This window comes from Juglans regia, chromosome 13 (genome assembly GCF_001411555.2).
Source record: "Juglans regia cultivar Chandler chromosome 13, Walnut 2.0, whole genome shotgun sequence".
NCBI lineage: Eukaryota > Viridiplantae > Streptophyta > Magnoliopsida > Fagales > Juglandaceae > Juglans > Juglans regia.
In genome coordinates, this window is record NC_049913.1 from 409,379 (window position 1) to 437,112 (window position 27,734).

At 35.2% G+C, this 27,734-nt stretch overlaps 3 protein-coding genes across 3 annotated transcripts; 1 reads left to right on the forward strand and 2 right to left on the reverse strand.

Annotated features, from left to right (window-relative positions):
• The first annotated feature begins 9,635 nt into the window (after positions 1 to 9,635).
• On the forward strand, positions 9,636 to 12,160 carry LOC108988854 (glycosyltransferase BC10). Its single transcript, XM_018962238.2, has 2 exons — positions 9,636 to 10,691; positions 11,413 to 12,160. The coding sequence occupies exons 1-2, from the start codon at positions 10,137 to 10,139 to the stop codon at positions 12,052 to 12,054; spliced, it is 1,197 nt and encodes a 398-aa protein (XP_018817783.1). The 5' UTR covers positions 9,636 to 10,136; the 3' UTR covers positions 12,055 to 12,160.
• A 1,804-nt stretch (positions 12,161 to 13,964) lies between these two features.
• LOC108988936 (pentatricopeptide repeat-containing protein At1g10270) lies at positions 13,965 to 16,952 on the reverse strand. Its single transcript, XM_018962353.2, has 2 exons — positions 16,364 to 16,952; positions 13,965 to 15,906 (listed from the first exon to the last, which is right to left on the reverse strand). The coding sequence occupies exons 1-2, from the start codon at positions 16,834 to 16,836 to the stop codon at positions 14,379 to 14,381; spliced, it is 2,001 nt and encodes a 666-aa protein (XP_018817898.1). The 5' UTR covers positions 16,837 to 16,952; the 3' UTR covers positions 13,965 to 14,378.
• A 1,660-nt stretch (positions 16,953 to 18,612) lies between these two features.
• Positions 18,613 to 26,896, reverse strand: LOC108988951. The gene is made up of 16 exons (XM_018962375.2): positions 26,813 to 26,896; positions 26,589 to 26,703; positions 25,151 to 25,270; positions 24,042 to 24,098; positions 23,810 to 23,911; positions 22,904 to 22,987; positions 22,699 to 22,817; positions 22,477 to 22,578; positions 21,749 to 21,865; positions 20,267 to 20,332; positions 20,095 to 20,161; positions 19,896 to 19,949; positions 19,734 to 19,823; positions 19,384 to 19,440; positions 19,263 to 19,301; positions 18,613 to 19,152 (listed from the first exon to the last, which is right to left on the reverse strand). Exons 2-16 carry the CDS (start codon positions 26,604 to 26,606, stop codon positions 19,033 to 19,035), a joined length of 1,212 nt encoding a protein of 403 aa, XP_018817920.1. The 5' UTR covers positions 26,607 to 26,703; positions 26,813 to 26,896; the 3' UTR covers positions 18,613 to 19,032.
• Between the last annotated feature and the right edge of the window lie 838 nt (positions 26,897 to 27,734).

Sequence of the window (27,734 nt, forward strand, 5' to 3'; positions counted from 1 at the left end):
AATATGCAGATTTGAACTAGGATCTAATAAGGCTAGAACCCAACTTGAAACTTCAAGCCTAGCAATTGCTTCAATATCCAATGGCCAAGGTGAATTCCTCCAGAGAATTCTTGAATAAGGACATGCTAAAAAGAGGTGAGAAATTGTTTCTTTAAAAGACAAACAAATGGGACAAAGAGCTTGATCAACACTAGGGGAGAGGCATTGTTTCAACAATGATCTAGTAGGAAGAATATTATGAAGCACTTTCCAAGTAAATAGCCTAAGCCGATCTTGAAGTTGCAAAGACCACAACTTCTTCCAGATTGATGCAGAGTGAATATTATCTTGCACATGAATTTGAGTGGTAATAGCTGCATATGCTAATTTCACATAAAAAATTCCCACTTGAATGGTGAATCCACTTGACATTGTCCTTCAAGTTTTGAAAGTTATGTTGAGTCAATGGTATCTTCTCAATTTCTTGAACAGTTTCTTGTGAGAAGAGAGTCCGAAGTAGAAGGGAGTTCCCATCTTCTTGGCTCTTCTAGAATTAATTCAGAGACTCTCAGTGAAAGGTCTTTGTGAATTTCAGAGGAAGATGGAATGGGTAGTTGTGGAGATAAAGAAGGAATCCAACAGTCTTTCCAAACCAGAGTACTTGTCCCATTGTTTATCTAAATGCTATAACTAGAGGTGAAAAACTCTTTCTGTTTAATAATGCATTTCCAGATTTTCAAATCTCTTGGCTTAGTTTGAACCTCTAACCAAGAACATTTGCTCAAGTATTTATTAGAGAGAACTAATGTAAAGACTTGAGTCCTTATTGAAGAGACCACCCTAGTTTACAGATGAGGGCTTTGTTAAAACTCAAGATGACCCTGACTCCTAAACCTCCCATAGATTTTGGTTTACAAATGGAATGCCAAGATTTAGGAGTAAAAGTGTGGGATTTTTTTGGATCAAACCCCCACCAAAATCTAATGAAAGATCTATCAATACTATTAGCAGTAGATTTTGGAATGAGGATACTAGACACAGTATATGATGGAATTGAACTCGCAACAGATTTGATTAAGGTGGTTCTTCTAGCTTGTGAAAGGAGTTTTGCTTTCCAACCAGCCATTTTGTTGTGAGTTTTTTTCTTGATTTCATCAAAAAGATTCTTGTTGCTCCTATCCAAATTCAAAGGAAGACTAAGATATTTGGGATTCTTTGAGGATAATTTAAAATTCACAATGGATCTGATTTATCTAGTAGAATCCAAGAGAGTGAATTTACTGGAGTGGATGGAAGACTTGTTTCTATTAATCCTTTGACCCAACCAAGCAGAATATTTATCAAGGCAATTCATAAAGGAATTTGCAATACTAGTCAATGCATTGCCATAGAGAATGAGGTCATCAGCAAAAAGAAGATGAGTTATTGCATGACCATTTCTCCCCATCTTGACCCCCTTTAAATGCCCCAATCTTTCTTCCTAAGGATGAGTCTCGAAAGAACCTCACTTCCTATAATAAAGAGGAAAAGGGAGAGTGAGTCACTTTGCCTAAGCCCTCTAGAAGGTTTGATGTAGCCACATGGCTCACCATTAATCAGCATAGAGAAAGAAACAGTTATTATGCAAGTTTTGATCCAGCTAATCCAAATTGGATGGAACCCAAGACAATTAAGAACATTAAGAAGAAAATCTCATTCCATGAAATCAAAAACTTTTTCTATGTCAATTTCCATTGCCATCAGTCCTTTTTTTTTTACTTTTTTTTTTCATAAAATGGAAGATTTCTTGAGCAACAATGGTGTTTTATTGGATGACTTTCCTAGGAATGAATGTTGATTAAAAGGGAGAGATGAAAGTAGTGAGGACCAATTTTAATCTATTTGCTAGTATCTTTCCAATGATTTTATAACACACATTAGAGAGACTGATTAGCCTAAACTGGTGGACAGTATTAGGGAAATCAGTTTTAGGAATAAGGGCAATATGTGTGTGATTTAGCTCTTGCAAAAGATTACAAGTTAGCAAGAAATGCATGATAGCTTGAATGAGATCTTCTTTAATAATAGCCCATAAAACTTATAGAAGAGCCTAGTAAAACCATCCGGACTGGGAGATTTTGACGAAATAATTTGTTTGATGGTATTCATGATTTCATCTTCAGAAGGAATTCTACAGAGCATTTCATTTTCAGAGGGAGAAATTTTATGAGGGAACGACTGGTCAAAATCAGAAGGAAAGTTTGGATGAGAAGAGCTATAAATCTAATTGAAATGTTCAAGAATCATGCTTTTTATGATGGTTGGGTCATTGATCCATTGATTTTCAGAATTCTTGATAAAAGAGATATCAATCCTCTTCCTTCTCGTGGTGGCTGTCATATGCAAGAACTTAGTATTAAGATCCGTGGTTGTTAACCATTACAATTTGGACTTTTGTTTCCAAAGTATCTCTTCCCTTCTCAGTTGTTCTGAGAGATAGATTTTCAGATTCTCTTCTTTAATTAAAGAAGAGTCAGAATGGTTCTCTGATTGGGTTTGAGAAAGTTGGTTGTTGAGAGACTTGATAATAGATTGAATATGGCCAAAACTTTCCTTATTCCAATTACTCAGACCACTTCTGACAGCTTTAAGTTTTTGTGAGAGAATGTAGGATAGTGACCCAGATATCAACCTATCCTAGATATCCTTGATAACCAATGTACAGTTAGGGTCACGAGTCCAAAATTTCTCAAACTTGAAAGATTTGCAATTCTTTTTTGAAACTGAAGTGTTTAACAAAATTGGGGCATGATCAGAAGTATGAATAGACATGTGCTAAACGTTTGCATCAGGAAAAAGAATATTCCAACTAGAGTTTGTAATCCCTATATCAAGTCTCTCTCGAATGTGACTTTTCCCATATCTCCTATTAGTCCAAGTGAACTTTGGACCTTCATATCCTAAATCCCATAGACCATGTTGGTCCATAAAAAGTCTTAGTCCCGAGGGATTGGAAGAAGAAGCAAAAGGTTTTCCTCATATATTTTCCGATTGACGTAAAACAGAGTTAAAATCCCTTAGTGCTAAAGTGGGACTAGGGAAGGCCGATGCTATTGATGATACCAAAGTCCAGAAAGATTGCTTTTCACTTGGCTGAGCAGGACAATAAGTTAATAATAAAAGCCAAGGCACATGAATAGGTTCAGAGTAGACTAACAAAGCGATAACATTACTACCAACATACACTAGTTCAACATCCAAGCTGGGATGCCACATACATAATAGACCTCCCCATTTCTTCGGGGGAGGGACATGCACAAACATAGGGTAACTAAGCCTATTTACAATACTAGCCTAATTATCATCACTTAAAAGAGTCTCCGACAGGAAAATTAAATCAGGGTGATGTATCCTGATTTGAGCCCTCAAACCACGAATTGTTAGAAGTTGGGCTAAACCTCTACAGTTCCAAGAGAATATTCTCATTTCTGGGGTGGTGGCAGGTTAGGGCCCGCCACCTCAGCCACTTCGGAAACAAAAACAACAATCTGAGAAGAGTCAAGAAGATCATTACCCACCAATACTTCATTCTCAGCTTTTGTTTCCTCCCCATACACCTTCTGATTATGTGCCTGGCCTTCAACTTTAATTGTTCTTTTGAATTTTCTCTGCTTTGCCTCCAGGAGTCGACCGACATCTTCTATATCCCCATGCTTCATGAGGGAGTTAGGGCAATGATTCATTGCTCACAGCACTGCCATCTTTTTTTTTTTTTTCAGGGGTTTCTCCACTTCAGAATGATCCAATACACTCTTTGGAGATTTTGGTTGGTCTTTCCCATGGCTCGGTGTGGCCTGGTTAATGACTTTCTCAACTGGTAGAGGGATTTTTTTTAGGACAGAGTAGGGTACTTGGTCTACGAAAGGATCGCAGTGCCCAGGGTGGGACAGTTGGTGGCTATTTCAGCTGGAAGAGGGATTGGTTCTTGGGGTACACTAGGATGCTTGGGAGGGTTGTTCTGTGAAATGATTTGCGAAAGGGTCTCAGATGGCAAAAGGATTTGTTGATGTGTTTATGTGGTTTGGACCTGGGTGAATGATGAGCTTGGTGTACTTGAATGGGCTACGTAAAGCTGATCAGAGGAGATTGATGGCCTCTCTTAATGGGGTACTGCAATATGGGATTGGGCTTGTGGGATATTGATTGGGGAGTCTTTTACAGAGGGTTCATGGTCTGCCTCAAGTTTCTTTTCATATGGGCTCAGCATGTGAATTTGCTCATTGTGGATCGGGCCTTTAAGAAAGTCAAAATTTTTGATGAGTTGATGATAGATTGAAGGGTTTGAGATCTGATGCATGTTGGGCTTTTGGAAAGATGGTGGTATGGGCTCAACTTTATTGGACCTTAGAAGGGAACGCCTGGCTTGTATTGATGGAAAAAACAGTTGTGTGTAAGACTGTTGTTGGTTGCAGAGTATCCCGTAGGTTAAATGTGGTGAAGGGCTCGAAGAAGGATTTTTTTCAGGAACAATTAGTGGGCTGCTAGAAATAAATGACTTTGCAGGAGATGTTTCGGCCCATTGTTCACCTTCTCTGCCACTTAACTTCCACTATTCCGCTTGGTTTTTCCATGAATTTGTGATTGAATTTCCTGCATTTCCTGCATATATGTTAATAGTGTTTCCACTATTTTCCAACTTAGAATAACAGCTCACTTTATCAACTACCATCTTTCCTTTCCCTTTGCTAAAAAATGTTTTATCCGTGGAAGCCCTTGCTTGCATCGTGTTCACTCTTGGCTCACCTATACGAATAGGAGGTAGGACTGCTATGGGTTGCATGGCTTTGTAATTTTGTATTGGAGCTTTTGTTTCCTGAAGATCAGCACGAATTGGCCTTGAGTTATGCTCAACTTCCCCAACTTCAACATTTGGTTGTGCCATTGGTAAGAGCCCTACAACTGGAGGGTGCATCTCCAACAACTGTCTTGGAGTACGCCTGTAGTTTGAATTTTCAGCCCTCATCCAAGGGCCATGTTTGATTGCTCTGGAACCACTGCATACGAGGGACATGCTTGTGCTGTATGCCCTAGTAACTCACATGCATACCAGAATTCTGACAAACGTTCATATTTGATCAATATTTTCTTCGACATTTTCCTCGGTCGATCTAAATCAAATCCATCTGGCAATGGCTTTGTAATGTCTATTTCAACTCTTATACGTAAATATATTCTCAGCGCCACTCCAAAAATGGAAGCACGATCCACTTCAAGCAAGTTACCAAGTACTATTCTAATTCTTTCTGCATTCTGATTAGTGAGCATTTCAAGAGGAAGACCATGAATTTGAACCCAAAATGCCGAAGTATTAAGGTTTACTTCCTAGATACTTAAACCTGGTGGCCAATTTTTTAAAACCATGTGATAACCTCTAAAATTCCATGGCCTATTCTCTAAAATACATTCATTGTCTTGTTGTGGTGAGAAAGTGTAGAGGAAAATATTCGTGTCCACATCGTCGATCATGAGACCTAACACAAAACTCCACACAGCTTTGATAGTAACATGGAAAGTGTTTTTATTGAGGAGCTTAGATGAAATAAGCTTACCAATTAGTGTCAAGTTGGAGAGAAAGTGTGTTGTACCAGTCTCCGATTCCAATTGGAGATCATTCCATGAAAGAGCTTTTGTCTGACTTATAAGTTGTTCAATCTCCTCCTGATTCGCAGACATGCTGTTGACTTTGCAAGAAAGTTGTTTTCGGAGATCTTGATGTACCTTCTATTGCTTTTTGCTTTTGACTTAGAGAGATTCTGAGAACTTTGTTAGAGACCTTGTTGGACTTTTGCAAATGTTGCTTAAATCCGGGAGGTGGGGTTAGGTGGTACGATATTTACCACGCTGGGTAGTTTGAGGATAGGAGTGGGAACTGGGAAAGTTACTACTTAGAGGGGGGTTGACTCACAATTGAGGTGGAGAGGAAACTCATCTTGGAGGTGGTTTTAAACAAAACTCATTGTTACTGCACGGCCGGATTCATTCATGCATGCATTGATCAATTTTTTGAATATTACAGCATGTAGTATCCTGCTCCATTTTGTTTACTAGTTCCTACTCGAGCAAAAACAAAAACAATCCCTGTTAATAAACCTTTACAATAATAATAATAAAATTTAGTCACATGGTTTTCAATTTGTTTAAACTTTAAACAACTCCAACAGCTAATTGGGCTCGGTTTGGATTGACTTTTCAACTCATCTCATCTCATCTTATTTTATTATTACTATTTTTTTAATTTTTTACACAAAATATAATAAATAATTCAACTTTTTCAAATTTCAAAACAATAATATTATTAAAAAATAATATTATTTTTAACTCATCTAAAACTATTTCATCTCAACTCATTATCCAAACGGCGCCTAATCCATTTCATCTCATCTCACTTCATCATTATAATTTTTACAAATTTTCACACAAAATACAATAAACAATTTAACATTTTCAAATATCAATATAATAATAATATTAAAAAATAGTATTATAATAATATTTTATTCAACTCATTTGAAACCATCTTATTTCATCTCAATTCATTATCCAAACGGCACTGTGCTGCGTTTGGATGCACAACTCTATCCTGTGCACTTCATTTTTAGATTGAGTTTAACATCCAAACACATGTTTTTACACAGGTTGAATAGAGTCCAAAACTGAACTCATCTGTTAGGGCCACAACTGATAAACATTAATTTCCGGTTTTACTTTTTCATCTCTGTCAGTTTACTTTTCTTTCCATTGAGTACAACTTTTCCATCTCTCATGGACCCAACTCAATTGTTTATCACTTTTTTCTACTTGGCTGGTCTGGTTGCAAGTGCAGCTTGTCAGAAATTTTTATTATTTTTATTATTATTTTTACAAGTTTTGGCGCCGGCAGTTGCTCAGACCATGTCAAATGATTAGTAAAATTTAATGGTAGGACTCATTTATTTTACAACTTTCCATAAATATATCTAAATTCATCTTAACATCCAAATACACTTAAACTCATCTTAAGTGAATCCTACAAAACTCACTCAACTAACTCAACTCACTACTATTCATAAAGAACTCAGCTCAACATCTAAACACAGCCTAATCTCAACTCATCTCATCTCATCTCATCACTATAATTTTCACAATTTTTCATACAAAATATAATAAACAATTCAATTTTTTCAAATTTTAAAACAATAATAATATTAAAAAATAATATTCTAACAATATTTTATTCAATTTTCAACTTTTATTTCAACTCATCTCATATCAACTCACTATCCAAACTTAAGTTAATTCACATATTGCTTTATATAATAAATAGGAAAATGCTACACATTACATATTCATCTTATTCTCATGATTTATCTAATTATAACTTTTTAATTTTTTTTTTTGTAGAAAAAGATGTTCCAAGGATAATGGAAATGGTCATATCTACTTAAATAAAAGCATGATAGGAGTATAATATATAGCACTACTTGTGTGTGCTAAATTAATTATACCTCAAAAACTCTTGGTAATGACATATCAATGCAATAAGATCACAAGTAAGAGTAGGATAAAAATGTAATCTATAAAAACTTTCATTAGTCATGCAAGTAAGGCGTCATTGGGTTACTCTCAAGAAGTTTGATATGTACTATTCTTAAATTCGAATTTAAATATATATTCACCATATATTATTAGTATTAGCCACCTAAAATCTCATTGAACTTCCTTATGAAATTGTTGTCTAAACTATGGCTCAAGTCCGACTTGAGAGAGTGCATGTGGCTGCCTACCGTTTAAGCCCCTACCGTTCGGTTCTTGGGGAATATGGTGCTACTATGATCAAACCCAAATAAAAAAGTTACATTCGATTACCTCTTCTTACCCTTTTTTATCCTGAAAAAAAAAATAATAATAAAATAAAAAACAGAGAGAACTTGGGCCTTGCATTACATGATGTGTATTGCATGTATATGCTCTTTATTTGCCAAAACGAAGTGTTACAGTCATAAAAATATTTTATAAAAGTAAACCTATAAACTGGCATGACTTCATCTTATATGTTATATATATTTTATAATAAAAGTAACTTATAATCTAATGTATCATATCAAATCACATCAGTTTATAAATTTATTTTTATGAGATTTCTTTATACCTAAAGCATTTATCTTTGAGAAATATTATGAAATGTATGTTGTATACTATATACATATCCCACTTGCATCAAACTATATAGATATAATATTGTCCATTAATCACTAGATCAACTTTAATTTTTTAAAGATAATAAATTTAAAGATTAATGAATAATGTGGCATTAATAGGATTGAAATAAGAATCTAGCTTGTAATTCTTTTTTTCATTACTCAACAGTAGGAGTGTAACCAGTCTGATTTTAGACAAAATTTAGGATCAAACCGGTATGTACTGCTTTTGTATTTTTCAAAATCGATTATGCACAGGTTAATCTCTTAAACCGATACCTCTAATTTTATCGATTTCCTGTCCAATACGGCTTGGTTTTCTTATTTTTTTAAAATATAAGAGTGATATTAATACTAAAATATTAAGTTAACTATACTATTATACATATATCATGCTATAACTTTTATCGTATATATTATATATTAATATATCATAGTATTATAGTGTTATAGTGTTACTACTATAAATTATAATATTATGAAATTATAATATTATGCTAATAAGTAATATCATAGTATCATACTATACTAATATCAAACAAATTACAAATGTTCATATTTAAGATTAACATTTTATGTCATAAATTATAATATGAAATTATTTCATATATGATATATAATTATATATATTATATATTAAACTTATATATATAAAAAATTTTGTATAATATATAAAATTAAATTATATTTTTTTTTTCAACCTGTCCGGTTCGATCCCAGATACTATGAAACTGAAATCAAATCGGGTCCGGCCGTTTTCATAATACGGGGACCGATTCAAAACTGGACCAACCAGTACAGTCCGGGCCGATTTTTCAATTTAAATTTACACCCTTACTCAACGGGACTGGATTATTATATTTAAAACCAATAGGAACATTGCTTAAAAAAAAAAATAGGAACATCATTATTTTTCCTTTTTCCTTTTTTTTTTTTATCAAAATGAGATTGAAAAATAGAGAAGAGATGGTAGCTTACTAATATTTTAATAGAAAAATCTATCTATCTATTATTTTTAACATCATTCTTTCAACATTATATAGTATTAAATAATAGGTTTATAAGTAAAATATAATAAATAATCTCAAATTATTTAATATTACATTGTAAAATAATAACAAAATAAATGATTAATAACATTACTCTATTTTAATACGACGAAACAAATATGCAAGTGAAATTATACAAAGGTATGCCACTATCCTATTATTTATAAGAACGATATGATTTGGGATGAGAGTACTCAAAATCAATAATTTAACACATGAATTATTTATCTATCAAAAGGAGTAGAAACAAATTATGTTTTGTTTAAAAATTAAAAATAATAAATGTTTATCGAAAAGTTATTATTCATTCCACCTCGTTGGCCATCCCCACCCGCCTTCTCTCTCTCTCTCTCTCTCTCTCTCCAAATCTCCCACATTCTTTCCTGTCAACATCACCGAGTGCACCACTCTCTCTCTCTCTCTCTCTGATATCCGGAACACAACACGGTCAGGTCTGATCCCACTCCCTCTCCGAAACGTTCCCTTTTTCTGTTCTCCTCGTCGCCCCCTTTCTCGTCCATCCAAATCCCACTGCTCTCGTTGTGTTGAACGCGGCTGAAATCCCTACCCAAACCTTTCCGATTCGTTCTTCTTTATTATTTCATTTCATCAAACCGATTCGTCCCCACTCTCTCTGATTTTAATTTCTTTATTTTCCTCTTGAATTTCCCGTATATTCTTTTTTCCGATCCTATTTTTCAAGATTATCTTACTCTTAAAAAAAAAACTTATAGCTGATCAAAATGATTATTAACGACCTCTGTAATTCAAATTAGCTTTTCTTAAGAATTTCAAATCTCTCCCTCACCCTCTTAAAGAAAATAGCTGAATTCATGTAGCTTTCCTTTCCAACAGATCTAGGGAGAGAGAACCCGAATTAAGTCAGCCTACAATGGCCAGGAGTAGTAGTAGAAGGTCTGGGGATCACAAAGAAGAAACTGACAAGCACACGGGTCTGTTAAAACTGGTCCAAATCCTATCTTTCCTATTGGTTTTCGTCGCCGGAGTGGTTATCGGATTAGCGGCCACGTGGCACATCAACCGCAAGATGGCGTTCAACTATCACCCGGAGGTGTACTCCTTCGTGAACCACGTCTCCGCCCCCGGCAATTGCACCAGTAGGCGCACAGTCGTCAAGCCGGTGGATTGCCTGAGCATGGAGGCGTTTCTGCGACCGATCAATGTGACGCACGGAATGTCCGATGAGGAGCTGTTTTGGAGGGCGTCGATGGTGCCAAAGAAGAAAGAATACCCGAATCAGGGAAGAGTTCCAAAGGTGGCGTTCATGTTCCTAACAAGGGGGCCGTTGCCAATGTTGCCGCTGTGGGAGAGGTTCTTTTGGGGACATGCTAGGGAGTTGTACTCCGTTTACGTTCATGCGCCTCCCGGTTACAACCTCAACGTCTCCACCCATTCGCCTTTCTATGGACGCCAAATCCCTAGTCAGGTACGAGGCTTGTTCCATACGTTCGAATATCGATAGGAACTATAGACAATATTTGTAGCTTTTTAGGTCCCATGTCCGTATCAAAACCTTATCTCTGGTCGGTTAATGATTTTGTTATCGACTATATTACGCGTTTTTCAGGTTGATTCTTTTTATTCTTTTCCAATTACATTGTGGGTTTGGGATGTTATCATATATTATGCGTAATGGAATTGACACGCACATATAGTCGAGGGAGATGAAATTGAAATGTCGAAAAATAACATTATTATTGATATTAATGATGCTTTGATAGAGAAGATTAATGCTGAAATTGGATTTGATCAAATTCCAAATAATCATGCATCGAGTGTGTTTTATGATAATATTCTAATATATCATGTATGATATTATGACTTATTCTCTACCATATTTAGCTAGTTTATTGTGTACGTAAATCAATTAATATCTTTGATTTATTGAAATTTCTTTCTTTCTAATTTGAGATATAAAAATACAAGTTGTTCTCTCTTAATTTCATCGGTATCAATCAAGTGACTATATTTATATATATTCAAGATATATATATATATCATTTATGTAAATTTATTTTCGAAATTTGGGCGAGAACGAGAAGCAATTAGCATATAATTAATTACAAACAGCATGCAGCACGTAGTTTCCAAAGAAATGATGATCAAAGCATTTTGTGACTGTTGTTATATATATATATATATTTCAGAAGGTTGAGTGGGGAACAGCGACACTATCGGACGCGGAGAGGCGGCTTCTGGGCAATGGATTGCTAGACTTTTCAAATGAAAGATTTGTACTGCTTTCAGAGAGCTGCATCCCGGTCTATAACTTCCCAGTTGTATACAAATATCTGACTGCTTCTTCCCATAGCTTTGTTGAGTCATACGATGATCCCTCTCGATATGGACGAGGTCGCTACAATCGCAATATGCTCCCCTACATACAGCTCCGTCATTGGCGTAAAGGGTCTCAGTGGTTTGAGCTTCAGCGTGCACTCGCTATTTCCATAGTCGCCGACACCAACTACTACACCCTCTTCAGCAAATATTGTAGGCCTGCTTGCTACCCAGATGAGCATTACATTCCTACTTTCCTCCACATGTTCTACGCTTCACATAATTCTAATCGGACCGTGACTTGGGTTGACTGGTCCATGGGCGGTCCACACCCCGCACTCTACGGAAAATCTAACATCACAGATGATTTCATACGATCTATACGTAACAACGGCACCCACTGCCAATATAATTCTGACACCACCTCTGTTTGTTACCTCTTTGCTCGGAAGTTTGCTCCGAGTGCACTGCAGCCTTTGCTCAACCTTTCCTCAACTGTACTGGAATTTTGAAAGTTCTGAGTCTGCAGAGATGCTATTCTTTTTTCGGATATATATATATATATACATTTTTTTTTTCAAATTTTCTAAACGAGAGCGTCCAGTTGTGGTTTGCCAACTGACAAGTGCAGTAGCGCAGGTTCAATGATCTTTTGTTTCGGCACAAAAATGCACATTAAGTTTTTTTGTAAGAGAATTTGGACGCTTTTCCATTGAGAGAATTGTAGAGGTCTAGCAATATTACCGTGACAGCAATACCATTTCTTTAACGTAAAACGTTAAAACCACAAGATTAAAACAAAACAGACATGCATGTACCTATACGCACACATCTACAGCGTCGATCAAAATAAAACAGGTGTACACATTGTACACATAAGCTTAAATTCAGATTTATTGCAATAATGAAGACTCAATGGAAGGAAAATACCTTGTCCATTTATTTTTAATTAATGCTACATACAATCTTAAAATGCGCAAGTGTCAATCAATCGTTTTGAAAAAGAATAAAGTTGACAATTAAAAAATTAATTTTTTTTTCACATAACCACAAAACAACTATTTCCTTGATCTTTGTGTACCTACTGTATTACATGTGAAGGTAAACGTAACAGAGTACAAACTTTTTATTTTTTAAAAAAATAGCCAAGGCTCAAAGATTACAGTTTTTAGGACATAACAGTCGGTAGTAAACCCTCTCGTAAGACTTGTGTCTAGGTATCTGCACACCAAACGCTGACTCCAACCTACTGTATACATAAACCAACGAGCTTTGATCCAGGCAAAAACCTAAAAGACTCCAATGAAATAGTCTAACATAATTCAATTCTGAATAAACTCCTAAATATTCCAAATTAAATCTGGATTCTTCTAAATAAACCAATGATCATAGGCTCCGATATTAACTGCCACGAACTGCCGTGCAGATGAAGCAACACTTCAAGCCAGTTTGTTTGAGAAACTCAAATCTAAAAAGATTATTATTTCAGATGTCTAAAGATATGTGAAACCAATTACACACTATACACATACATACACTTATCCATTGGTATAAGTTAAAACTATTTATTTATTTTTCTTTTCTTTTTGATAAGTTGGCACAACTATTTATTTCTCATCATATAATTAAAGAACCATACTCAAAATGTAATACTCAAAATGTAGCGCAGCAATTTCTTAACCCCTAATTTTCTATTCTTCTTCACACCTTTGTGGTGGGCACGTGCACACAGGCATACTCAAGACCAAATAGATATTTTTTTGGGTAGTGATAGGCTTACAACCTATCTACTACCCATCTACTACTTGTAGTGTTTTTATTTTTTTATTATTTTATTTTAAGCATTTTTTTAACATCCTTAATCATTAAGAAAAAATTAAAAAAATATATAAATTTACTAATTATCACTTCCTTAACTATTAAGTAAAATAAAAAATTATAAAAAAAATTAAATATAAAAAGAGTAGTAAATGAGTAGTAAGAGGGTAGTAATCCTATCATTTTCCTATTTTTTTTAGTGAGTTACAAACAAATAGATGCTAAACACAAAAACTAAAAATCTTCATAATGGAAAACCAAACTGCAAGATCAAATGGTAATATATGAATTGATGGTGGGCAGAAAAAGCACTTCGATATTACAATCAAATGCTTGGACTACATAGAGCATAAAAATTTAATACAAACCCCATACTTATGCAATACAAAAGGCAGCATATAAAGCACAAAAACCAACTCAATTGCTTCAAACAGCGAAAACACAAGCTGCATAATATACCAAAATCAATATCATAATGCAACCTAAATAAGGTGCAATCAATGAGATCTGCCCACTCTTCATGCTGATTCTTGCTCTAAAATGTATCTCACATATGGCCTCCAAATTCAGCACATATTTTAACAGGAGACAAAAACATTGACACTATTTGAGAATAGAGCCATCTCTAATAAATATCTCATGGTTCAAAGTACAAATAATTAGCTTGCCAGTTCGGCATAACATAGGGACTGAATACTCACAACAGGCCTTAATGTATAACAATACCAAAAACTCACATTATTATACTGAAGTGAAACTGACCAGCAAACTTGTGGTACAAAGAGACACTAAATGTATAACAATGATGTAGCTATCCTCCTTTTCCAATTCAAAATGAGAATGTCCAATTCAAAATGAGAACAAAAGAGAACCAGTATATCATTGACCTAATATCTAATAATCAGACTAATACCTGTTCTGCTGTTTGAGATATTGCTGATGGCAAACGATGGGGCCCGGGCCCATTCATTTGAGGCCGCCCTGCTAGAGATTGCTGCATCCCTTTCATTTGAGTTGGTCAGGATGGTGGCTGATGTGGTTCAGTCATTGGGGGGGCTCCTGATGGTGGGTCCTGCAGTCCTGCCATATGAGAAGAACTAGAGGGAGAGTGCTGCTGCCATGCCACTTCAGTGGTTCCTGATGGAGAGTGCTGCTTCCATGCCGTTTCCGAGGGTCCAGAAGGTGAGTTCTGAACGCTGTCCATTTGAGGGTATTCAGATGGTCGGTGTGGCAGTCTTGCCATTTGAGGGGGCCCCAATGGCGGGTGTGCAGGTCCTGCCGTTCGAGGAGGTGGTCTTGATGGTACATGTGCATATCCCCACCTATTGATACCTAACAATCTCTCAATCTCTTCGCCACGCCCAACTTTCCCAAATGCCTCAGTTACTGATTCCTGCAACGCAGGAGTAAGTCCAACACCATACCTCATCATCTCGCTCAGTAAATCCCAGCTCTTATCCAAATTACCTTCATTGCAAAGTCCCTTAATCACAACCTCATAGCAAGTAGGGTCTGGTTTAGGATCTTTTTCTCCCATTTTTGATAAAATCTGGGCGCAATCCACTACCTTCCCATTCTTGATCAATTCATCAAACACCCTGTTACCAAAATTAGCAACTACCCTCAAACCAACATCCACCATTCTGTTAAACACCCTCAAAGCATCATCAATCCTGTCTGCCTTCAAAAATGCATCAATCAAAGTCCTATGAGTTGTGACATCTGGGGACAATGACTTTGAGGACAATTCTACAAACATCGTCTCCGCCTCCGATAACATCCCATTCTCACAAAACCGGGCAATTATATTATTATACCCTGCAACGTCCATTTGGAAAGGCTTTGAATTGGGTTTTGTACCCACCTTCTTAAATGTGGGAATTACCTCCTCAAACTTTCCAAGCTTAAAACATTCATTAACCATTATATTAAAGGTGTCAGAATTCACCGCTTGGAAATTTGGTGGTGTGTGATTATCCAGCATCGAATCGAAAAATCCCCAAGCCTCCATTTTCTTCCCATGCTTAAGCAACACCTCCAATAGGACATTACAAGTTGCAGGCACCATCTTAAACTGGCGATCAAGCAAGGACTTATACGACTCCATCGCCTCCTTCTCTTTCCCCTGATTGAAAAACCAATCCATAAATGTTGCAGTCACAACCCCATCATAAACCATACATCGCTCCTTAAGCTCATCAAAAAGCTCATTTGCCTTGTCTAGATTCCCCAACTCCAGAAACCCCTTAATCAAATTGTTATAAACCAAGGAATCTGCACCGTGCCCCTTATTCAACATTTCCCTCAAAAGATCAACCGCCTCATTAATCCGCCCTGCATCAATCAATCCTTTTGTTAAGTGCCGGTAGGTGACCGGCGATGGACTAAATGGAGCATTAGCAATAATATGCCGATAAACTTCCAATCCCACATCTACCCTGCCCTCATCGCAGTGGGTATTAATCAAATTATTGTAAGATACAACATTTGGAACAATATTGGATTGGTTGAAGAAGAAATGGAAGAGAGCAACAGCATCATTGTACCTGTATTAATCAAATCACCATAAGAACGAATAACTAACCAGTGTATCAAATCCAAATTCAGTAAAACAAAAACCTGCTGTCATGTTAAAACTGAAAATTATTAGATACTCCAGAGTCTGGATGAGGTTCTATTCCGACCTATCACAGCATAGCATGTCTCAACTAACTAATAATTTTTAATGACTAGGATGAAGTTCCATGTTTTCGTTATCTAAGAATACCTAATAATTATCTGCTAAAATAAAAATAAAAAAGGAAAATACGGGTATTCTGTTCAAGATTAAAAAGGGTGAAAAAATTAAAATTGTGAGGCCATATGCTGTACTGGCCAACATCGAAGTGGAAAACACAAAACATAGGATCATTGTACTAAAATGTAATCAAACTATTCTAAAAAAAATATTGTCATTAAGTTCAAAACTTTACGATCAGCACATACGCAGACATAGAGACATACCTCTTGGCCCGGTACATAGCGGCTATGATAGCGTTGCAGGTGAAGACGGTGGGGCGAGTGTTGGAGAAGACAGAGTGGCGGGCCACGGCGGAGGCGGCGTCGAGGTCTCCTGCCCTTATCAGGGACTGCACCCGGTTGTGGAGGTTCAGCCTGGGGCCCACCAGCGCCGACGTGGAGTCTGGAAGCCGTGGAGCGTTAGGGTCTCGCTGCGGGGGGGGTTGGCTGGGGTCGCGACGGAGTGCGTGCAGCGGGGGCTCGATACGAAGCCGGCGCTTACGGCGGCGCCTCTCGGCCGCGGCTTCCTCGGCCGATGAGAAGGCGAAGCCGCGTGTCAATGCAGTTTGATATAGGCTGTTGTTGTTAGGGTTTTGGTGGTGGAGGAAGAGAAGTGAGGTTAGGGTCTGTGAGGTGGGAGAAAAGGTGGTGGAGGGGCGGCGGAGAGAGCGGATGAGGAGGAGGCGAAAGAGTGACATGATCTCTCGGTGTGTCTGTTTGTCTGTGCCGAGAAAGAGAGATGGAATGACTTCGATAGCTTAAACCCTAGTGGTTGGGCAAAGCTATTAACAAGGATTTTCCTGTGAAACGAGGATTTTCTAGGTTAGGGGAAAATGACGTGGTTTGTATGGTTATTTAGCTTTGTTTGGTTGATTAAATCATTTCAACTCATTATTATAATTTTTTTAAATTTTAACACAAAATATTATAAATAATTCAACTTTTCAAATCTTAAAATAATAATAATATTAAAAAATAATATTCTAACAATATTTTATTATCTCAACTCAACTCACTTCAACATCCAAACACAACCTTAGACTCCATTTGAGTTGAGTTGAATTTAATTGAGTTGAGTTCTTTATAAATAATAATGAATTTAGATAGTAGAGTGAGTTCTATGAGATTTACTTAAGATGAGTTTAAATGTATTTAAATATTAAGATAAATTTAAACGTATTTATGAAAAGTTAATAAAAGTTGTAGATCTTGCATGTAAATAAGTGTTGAATTGAAAAAAATTATAAATCACACGTATAAAGAGATTTTGAATTAAAATTAATTTAATAATTTGAGAGTTGAGTGTTTAGATATTAGACTTAACTTAAAATTAGACTAAACTAAGTTAACCTCAGTTGAGTCTAACAACCAAACAGGACCATGAATCAAGGAATTATCTTTTTTAGAAATGATTTATTCATGTTCTAAATAGACAAATTTGTACAAATTCTTGTAAAAAAAAAAAAAACCCACCTAAGAAAATTATAAAAAAAATTATTATTTATTGGTGAGACTCATTTTTTTATAAAAAAATTTATATGAAACTTGTCTGAATTTGGTAGGTTTGGAAACTTAAATGAGATAAAAATTCTCATCTTATTTCATTTCATCTCATCCTATCTTATTCTCAAATATAATTTTAATACAAAATTTTCAAACTAATCATTACAACTTTTTCAAATTTTTAAATTTTCAAATAAATAAATCCAAAATTTTTAAAATTTCAAACAAAAATAATATTATAAAACTATATCATTACAATATTTTAACTTTATAATACTTTTTATTCAACTTTTTCTCTCATTTATCAAAAATAAAAAAATACTCAACTCAAGCTATCTCGTTACTATTAACAAACTATCTTACTATTATTTACAAAATTTATACCCTGTTTTGTTTTTAAAAATGATCTATTTGAGAGTTGAGTTTTGATATTATTTAATATTAAAAAATATTTAATCTATAAAAAGCTATTTATATATATATATAAATACTATTTTTCATATAAAAAGCTATATATATAAATAAATAAAAGAGGGTGCAATTTTGTAGATAATCCAAACAGAGCCTATTTTAGTACTAGAAGTGTCCATCCTCTTCCTCCAACTTGGAATGTTAAGGAAAGATTTGAATTCAAAATTCACCTCAACTCATTTCAATTCATCTCATTTTATCATTACAATTTTATTAAATTTCCACGTAAAATATAATAAACAATTCAACTTTTTCAAATCTCAAAATAACTTTCTCAAATTTTCATATCAAATATAATAAAAAATTCAACTTTTATTCTATTATTCATAAATTATCTCAACCCATCTCAAAATCCACACATCTCCGTTAACATTGGATTGGTTTGGGTTTAGAGTGTAGTAGAATGAATAGCGCGCGGGTGCGGGAAGAAGCGCAAGGGGCATCCGTATTTCATTTTACAGTAGGGAAGAAGCATAGAGAGAATCGATGTTCATTCCGTACATAAAAAGACTCCATTTTTGCCCCAATAATTTACATTTTTTTATTTTTATTTTTGTTTAAACAAAAAAATGTATAATTTACAATTGTTATTTTGATCTATCAACAATTATTGCAAAAATTCCATGCCAGATGGATCTTCCTTCCCTATCTCATTCTGCAAGGGGTGTATAAATGAATGATACAAGCAAAACTGGACAGCAGAAATGGGGAACTCCTGCTGGCCTGGCCATGTCAAACAGATGAATGAAACGCTTTTACTGACTCAAAGCTGGCTCCTTCCTTCCTTGTTAACCCAAAATACTTGTCAATATATGGTCCGTATACACATCTTTTGCAGAAAGAAGTAAGAACCACAGAATTGAATTTGTATGCATGTTGATGTTGATGTTGATGTTGGTAACGTATGTTTGATTACTAAATCAATTCCTGATTTGGTTCACTGGTTTTCCATATGGATCAACCCAACATTGGTCTTCCTTTGTTGCATTACTCCACCTTTCCTTAAATATTTTCATTTCAACATAAGACTGCCACCTCACCTGCACCAAAATCATTTTTCCTCTACTAAGTTTTTGGATAAGAATGGAGAATCTTATATGCTAACCAGACATTAACATCTCATTAACATAGGAATATTAATAGGACATACAAGAGATCTAGGATCAATGGTGTGGGAGTCAGATGATACCTACAAAACTCAAACAAGAACGGTCACTAATACATCAACGAAGAATCTAGTATAAGGCAACTTTAGCTTTAGAAAAATGTACCGGTGCTTCTGAGCTCAAGTTCTCCGTTGGAGGAGCAGCCACGGAATCATTGCCCAACTGCATCAATGAGCAGACAGTTAAAAGTGAGAGAAAACTCAATCATTCAACATTAATACCATTATATGTCCTTTTTTATAAGAACTAACACCATATGTCCCTATCAGTACAACATCACGAGTATATGAAAGGATACATGATTGTGAGTAAATTTATACAGTTTGAGATGCATGATCTGCAACAAATATGTTTGACCCAAACAAGAAGCTAGCAAGACAACTGTTTCAGCATAAGTAACTTTAGATCAACTCAGTCCTAAAATGGAGCACTGTGTAATTAAAATGATGACTTGCCTTGTAACCATTCGAGCCACCAAGTGTGGGAAGACCCAAATGAACTATGTATTCGGAATCAACAACACCAACATTTTTCGTTCGATCACCCTAAGAAAGAGTCCAAATATCAAAAATATTCCAAAGAGTGTTGAAAAAGAGGCTCTAAGGCAGAATAGTTGCCTGGGCACAATAGCCGAGCTCCTTATCGAGACCCCATGCATGGATCAAGTCATTCTGAAAGAGGTAAAAAAAAGGTTTCATTAAAGAACACATACCAGAAAGGAAGATACAATGCAATTTGCAAATATCCTTCCCATTATGCCATACAACGTTGTTAAGCAGCAGAAGATACCCCGTGAGTGGTTTGAGTATACTATACCTGGATCATATACCATGCACATCGCCAAGCCGCCCTTGAGAACACAGGTGCCATCATTTCCACCCAACTGCATAACAGATTATATTTGACACAATGAAGTAGTTCCTCAATACTAGAATTTATGAGAAGTAATAAAGAACAGCCAAACGGCTATAGAGCCAGTATAGTTTACCCTACGCAAGGAGGATTAGTGCTCTGGGCATCACATCTTCCACTGCCTCTAAACTTATAATACCTCCTGTTACAAAAATTTAAGTGAACATGGGTCAAATTCAACTATATTGCACACCTTCAACTTGAGATTTTAAAGAAATGGAAAAGTACACTTTGGACCCTCATACTACCAGGAGTTTTGCACTTTACATTCCAAACTACCAAAATCGACATATTGCAGCCCCCAACTGCCAAAAAATTACATCTTGCACCCTTGTCTAATTCTGACCATTAAGATGGATGAAAAGTAGATGATGTGACATAATCTTGATGGTCGAGTCTGAATGGAGTGTGCAAAATGTCCGTTTATTGTAGTTCAATGTGTCATTTTTTATAATTTGTGGTGCAAAGTGCAAAACACTTAGCAGTAGGAGGGTGCAAAGTGTAGTTATCCCTTAAAGAAACTAATGACAATCTGAATGGTTTGAGAATGACCACAGATTGGTAAGATAAGCCCTGTGCTAAAAAATAAACCATTAGGCAAATGATAAAAAAAAAGATTATTCCATTAAAAAACTGCAAATCTTCATATGAGAATGCTAAAATAAAATTAAATAGAAGCACCACAAAACACAAAGCCATTGCCAATGATCTGCAACCTCAATAATTCCATGCTCCTTGGTCCTCCATGTGGGACATAAGCTAAGCTGAAAATACATTTGCACTTATGACGCATAGAGATCTCTTTCAAAATGGCAAGTTCATTTTGAAAGTTACCAACTTGTAATTGTGAAGGTTGGTCTAAACCAAAGAGGATAGAATTTCATTATGAATGATTTTGGAGAAAAATAGCACACAAAAGCAGAACTGAAAAAAAAATTCATCTTTTGAAGTTGCCTTAAAAAATGACAAAACCCAAAAAAGTAAAAACTGGAAATCCTTAACCAAGCCATGCTAGAGCAGAACTGGACATACTCCTAATCTCTACACTAAGAATACAGCCAGAAGGCATAACCTCAACTATTTCAAATCTTAGCTCTTGAGAAAATTTAAGTTCTCATATATTTATAACTTTCAAGAACCCCTATAAAAAAAACAACTTTCAAGAACCAGAGCTATAGCAAAGAGACCCATAACTCATTCGATATGGTAGTCACATCCCATCCATTCTCCAAACATCGGTTTCAAGGTTCTAGTCTGACAGAAGAACGTTCTATTGACCATTCATAAACATTTGGTCGAGTAACTTTTGCCTACAAGATCTCTAAGGTTTGCCACACAAATTTTCCCCCTTTTGCAAGGTAACTAATAGACTAATGGGTGCAGCCATTAAGAGTATGAGCCCTTAATAATTTGTGGTTGCAGTTAGAATAATTATAGCATGGATTTATTCATGGTTGCAGTTAGAATAATTATAGTATGGATCTATTCATGCATTACCCTACTTTTTTTTTGGGTGAGTGAAGCACCCCACTTGTTCTGTAAAATATTTTACACTGACCTGTGCACCCTTGATTTGCGTCTACGTACAGTAATTGGATGATGTAACTCTGACTTTACAGGATCAAGCGCTGGCTGTGATATCTCAAGACCCTCCTCTCGAACAATAGATAAATATCTGCAAGAGATTCAGTATATTCAAGATTTAAAGTCTAAAATCTGACCTCTATGAAAAGAGGAAAAGATAGAATAAAATTATTCTAAGTTGTTGATATCTCCAAGGTATAAAGTTGGAATTATGTCTCCTATTATCATCTGCTGGACTTGATTTGTTTCTCGATACAGTATGGTAATCTCTGATCTCCACAGAAGCACATAATATGGCATAAGTACTAAAATTCTCTAATAATAAATAGAAGAAGTGAGGTTAATGCATGTGATAGAAAAAAGGATTGGTCTAATAGAATGAGATATAAAGGTCATTATTCCAATAACCGGTAGTAATGGTCATTGGTTCCACTTTTTTTTTTCCCGATAAGTAATGAATAATTTAATTTAACTTATCAAAAAAGTAATGAATAATTTATTGATGAGAATAATAGGCACAGCCGACGTACTATAAGAGAGCACAAGATTTCTAAGGATCATATCAATTTGCCTATCACTTCAAACATTGAAATAATATTTTAATCAAAGCATTAATGCAACAAAGGCTGCTTGAGCAGTTTGATGGCAATCACAATAGAATTGGAAGATCATTCCATAAAAGTAACCACAATCCATACTCACCGTTTTGGGTCAAAATTCTCAACCCCAAGGTCCTCATCCCAAAGAAATAGATAATCATATTCAGCAACTATATCTGGATGCAGGAAACGCTTGGCAAACCACCTATGTCATCACATGGTATTGTTGTATCAGAAGATTAACTTTTATGCATATAGACTTGGACACGACCAACTCCCATTACAATATATAGGCAAAAAATAATCTCAGAAGAATCAGCATTACCACTTTGTCTGATTCTTTGCAGACACATGCATGGCACGATCAGTCCATTCTAAATCTTTCCATTCATCCACAACACCATCATAATGAAAAAGCATCACAATGAAATTACTCGAGGGAAACTGCAATGACAGAATGAACATATGTCACACACAGATATGAGGGGATGATTCTGGAAGGACAACAAAATGACAGGAGCAACCATCACCTTTTTCACAATTTCATTCACCAAGTCTTTTTGCTTGATTCCAACTGCAATGGCTAACAAGTTAACAGAAGGCTTTGCATTGTTCTGGCACATAAGTATTGCAAGAAGATCAATGGGTTAGTGCAACAAAGTGTATGTATGTCTCTTAACCAAGAAAATGTGCAGGCTGTTTTATTCTCATTATAAACTTTAGGCACCATTCCTGTAGAAGAAAAGGCATCCACAGGGCATCTATTTGTCAATAGGTTTGGAGCTGCCAAAATGACAAAATTATTCAAGCAACTTTTGCTGTATACCCAGTACAGAGATTCTGCGGGTATCATCTGGCTATCATCACCAGATAATAATAAGAAATCTACGTAGCATTGATTATTTAATGCCAGCAAATGGTTATCTTTCCCTTGACATGCAACAAAAAAATGACAATAAATTATGATGTCCCTTGGTGATGTTTTCATCATGGGCCTAAGTAAGCCGACGTTTCATGAGCATAACTTAAGTTTATCCTGATTAATTCACTGAAATAAGGTTCAACAGACGCAATAGTTAGAACAGGTCAACAGACCTAAACCAGAAACCAAAAGTTTTTTTTTTTATCGAATAGGACTGTGCATAAGTCATTAGACATTGCATACAACATCTCAATTATCACTGCAGGTTTCAAACATTCTCAATTATCCTAGGAACTTGATGCAACTCAAGAGAGAGTATCAATTCCGTCAGTGACGCAATATTAGTCCAGAACCACATATAAAAGAAAAGCTGGGATAATGCATTACCAATTTGTAAACCAAACACCAATTATCATGCAATTCAAAACTACCAAATTGTTGAGAAATATAAAAAAATATATCAGATAAATATGGCTGACCAACCAGTGAGAATCTGAGCAGTGGTTTCACTTACATTTTCTGGAGTAGAACCCCATAATGGTCGCATCTCCAAGTTAGATGTTTTGACAACAATTCCTTCAGGTAATGCATCACTCCCTGAAGGCCCACACTGATTCTAAAGTATTGGGGTAGAAAAGAATATAAGTGGGAAAACATAAATCAGAAAACTTCTTGGTGCCATTATAGAAAGGGATTTATAAATATATATATATATATATATATAAGTATGTAAAGACAAGACAAACCTTGCACGTCTTAGATTTATTCTGCATAGCAGGAATAACTCCCCATCTAGTTAATCTCTGCACGAGTGGTTTCAAGAAGTATTATGATGTATGTTAATCAGTAAACTTTAATCAGTCAAGCAAATATTTTCAATTCATACATGCAAATTCAAAGTCAGAGACCCCAGATTTCATTTTACCCAATATTTGATTCATCCATCAGTAATTGCATCAGACACATCCAACAACATTTCAACTTTTCAAGACATAGACAGCAAACAATATGATGATTTCTTTGTTATGCAATCACTTTAAATGAAAACATTGAATCAGGATTAGAAGAACTCATTTTTTCTTTAAAAAAAACACCTCCAATTATTTAATCAATAACAACTTGTGTCATCCTAGGCGATATTTGCCAATCAATAATAGCCATATATGACAAAAAGGTATAAGCCATGAAAGATTAAGGAATCAAAATAGGAGGAAAGGGATTGTAGGAATTTCAGAAAGAAAATTTACTTCATCTAACAATTGTTCAAAGACAAATTGTATCTAGGTTAACGGTGTTAATCCTACCAAAGGGACATTTTTTCTATGAGTAATCCTTGACAGGATCTTTTAACTTGAGATCTACAGATATTTGAGGCATGAAAACATTAACAACAGTTAGTCTCATTTGTAATAAGAAATTAAGCAGCTAATTGATCATATCTACTGAAGCCACTTTAATTCTAGTTTAGAACATAAAAATTAATTCTCTCTAGGTGAATGAGTATTGCAAGGCATCATAAAAAGCGTAAAGAATGATTGCATCCATGCTGGTTCTTGTCAAAATTCCTGATAACTTTCTGGTTGCAAATTCTGGCTTATAGGCTAATCTATGTGAGTTCATTCTTTCATTAAGGTTTAAACATTATTTGAAAAAAGTGTCCAAATTAAAGAACATGATGTTTTCTGACCAAAATTAATATCAACTCCATATGCTTTCCTTTAGAAACATGTGAAGATCAACTTGGACAACCAAAGGAATACCTTTGTAATGAACGAGATCCTCAGTAACCCTCAAAACAAAAATCTATAAGGCTAAGTAAAATTTTAAAAGGAGCTATTCAGTTAGAAATGCATACTTCTTTGTATTCCTTTGCAAGAAGGGCATTACCAACGAAGTAAGCACCACAAATCAAAGATGCTGTAATTAAGAAACTGCAGAGGCACGACCTATTCTTTAGATCTGACAGTACAGAAGCCTGGTAAAAACCAAAAATAAAAAATAAAAAGTGTTATAGCATTAAAAGTGAAGAGTCACACTCTCTGCATAATGATCTCATCAAAGTATGTTGAGTGATCACATAGTGAAAATCCAGGAGAAAAGAGAAAAATTAATAAAAGTGGTTGTAAGCATCATAAGCATTCTCCCAAACTTTCACTCGTAGAACCAGGCTAATTTCATGGTCGAAGAGAATTACACAAATGCACAATGCTTCCTCAATTTTGCTTTATTTATACATTAGAATATGATCTTTGAGTGTCAGAAATTAGAGCAGCACCCACGTCCGCCTCTTTAAGTATATACTAACAGTCTTGTCCCCATGACGCTGTGTCGGCATCCCATCTTTTGTTAGCTCATTAGTTTATGATTTTTATCACATAGTTAATCAAGATTTCAAATGCGCACCTTTAACATGTATCAAATTTACAATCAGACATATTAGAGAAAACTCTCTGAAGGAGAATTACCAGACACATTAGAGAAAATTACTGACCGAGTATTCTGGTCGGAAATCTTTTATTTCTGTAAAAATTGAATATGGCATAAACAATATAAACAATCCTACATTTGGCTTGGGTTCAAAGTTGACGAATTCCAGCAGATATTAACATCAGAATCGATCTTTGAGACCCACAAGAACAAGAATATATAAATGGAACCGAAAAAAATGGAAATAGAGAAAGAGAGTTAAACTCAACATATGATTTAAGAGAGTTATACTCAGCAGATGATTTAAGAAATTCAAAGCAACCATATTTAAAGGGGAAAAAAAAAAGCAAAAAACAAACTAAAAGCAAGACAGCGAGAGGGGTTGAAAATAGGAAATAAGCAAAGATAGAGGTTTTAACACTGCTGAAATTATACATGAGAACTTTTCCCTTTTTTCTCTTTTTATCAAGTTTTTCCTGGCACCGAACACGGGATAAAGATGCAACGTCATTCCCTTCCTGTACCCGAACCAAACAATAACAAGAAATTGTAGAGCTGAAAACAAATTCAACCAAAAACTCATTTCCAAACACACTCCTCTATATAGTACTCATTTTTCTCAGTAACTAAACAGGACGTAGAAAGCATAGAAGCTCAAAACTAAAAAAAAAAAAATCATGATTCATCAAATTTCCAAGAAAGCACATCGATTTTTTGATACGCCCACAATTTAAAAACTAAGTTCAAACCTCCCCTCCTCAGCTGAAGGTAGAAGCACAAACAGCCACGAACTTGAATACATAATCACGAAAAATATACTCGTACAGAGAGAGAGAGAGAGAGAGAGAGAGAGAGAGAGAGATTACGGAATTGAAAGGCTTCATTTCCTTTTTGGTGTTTTGCTTTCCAGAGAAACCCAAAGTATGCGCAGAAAGTATAAGAGAGAGGGAAAGAGGTTTTGAGATGATTACAAAAGGAAGTCTGAAAGAAAAGTAAGGAATGGATGAGAGAATAAAATAAAATAAAAGTCATGGTAAACAGAGAATGCAAAGGAAGCTTTTTCTCCTGTAAAGTAAAAAAGAAACGGTACCGTATCAAAGGGGAAGTTGAAAGAGAGAGAGTTGAACCAAGTTTCCGAAACGCATCCAAAAACCACCAACCAATTAACGGCAGAGCAACATCATGTCATCATGAGAGAGAGAGAGAGAGTTTAAGTAGACATAAGATTTTAATGTGTGTTGTTTATAATTGGAGTACGAGATTTCAGTTCTGAGGAATTAAGAAAGATAATAATAAAAGTTGTAATTCAATTCTACAGATAAACATCCGTTTCGCATGTAACATTGGATTCACTCGCCGGTCAAACGGACAGAGTGAGTGTTTGTGTTTATGTGTTATTTAGACTGTTACCGTACAATACTTTAGTTTGTTACAGAACAGAACAGAACTGAACTGAACTAGAAAGAGAGGAGCGAGTTTTACACGGCTTTCTCATATTATTCATCTCATCATCTTCTCTTCTCGTGTGTTTGTTTTTATTTTATTTATTATGTGATAAATAATTTAGGATGTTGATATGGATAGATATTATTATTTAGATTATCAACGAATAGATTTTGAATCTCTCCAAACACATCCATACACACGCATACGCCGTAACACAGAAGACTTTGAATTTTGAGTGTAAAAACAAAAAACAAATAAATAAATAAATAAATATGAGGGAATAAAATCCAGGAGGGAAGGCAGGGGTTGATTGAGTTGTCAATAACTGACTACAGTACCCACCCCTCGTAATTCCGATTTAGTAATCCTTTCCATTTTAAAAAATAAAACTGTCTATTATCTCAATTTTTATTATTTTTTTATTATTTTATAATGTAATATATTATTTAATATCACATCATAAAATAATAATAAAAATTATAATGAATAAATTTTTTCTTTTAAAAAATATAAAAAGGACACGCACGCTTTATCCAGGGTCGGCCGCCCCCAACATTAAAATAATA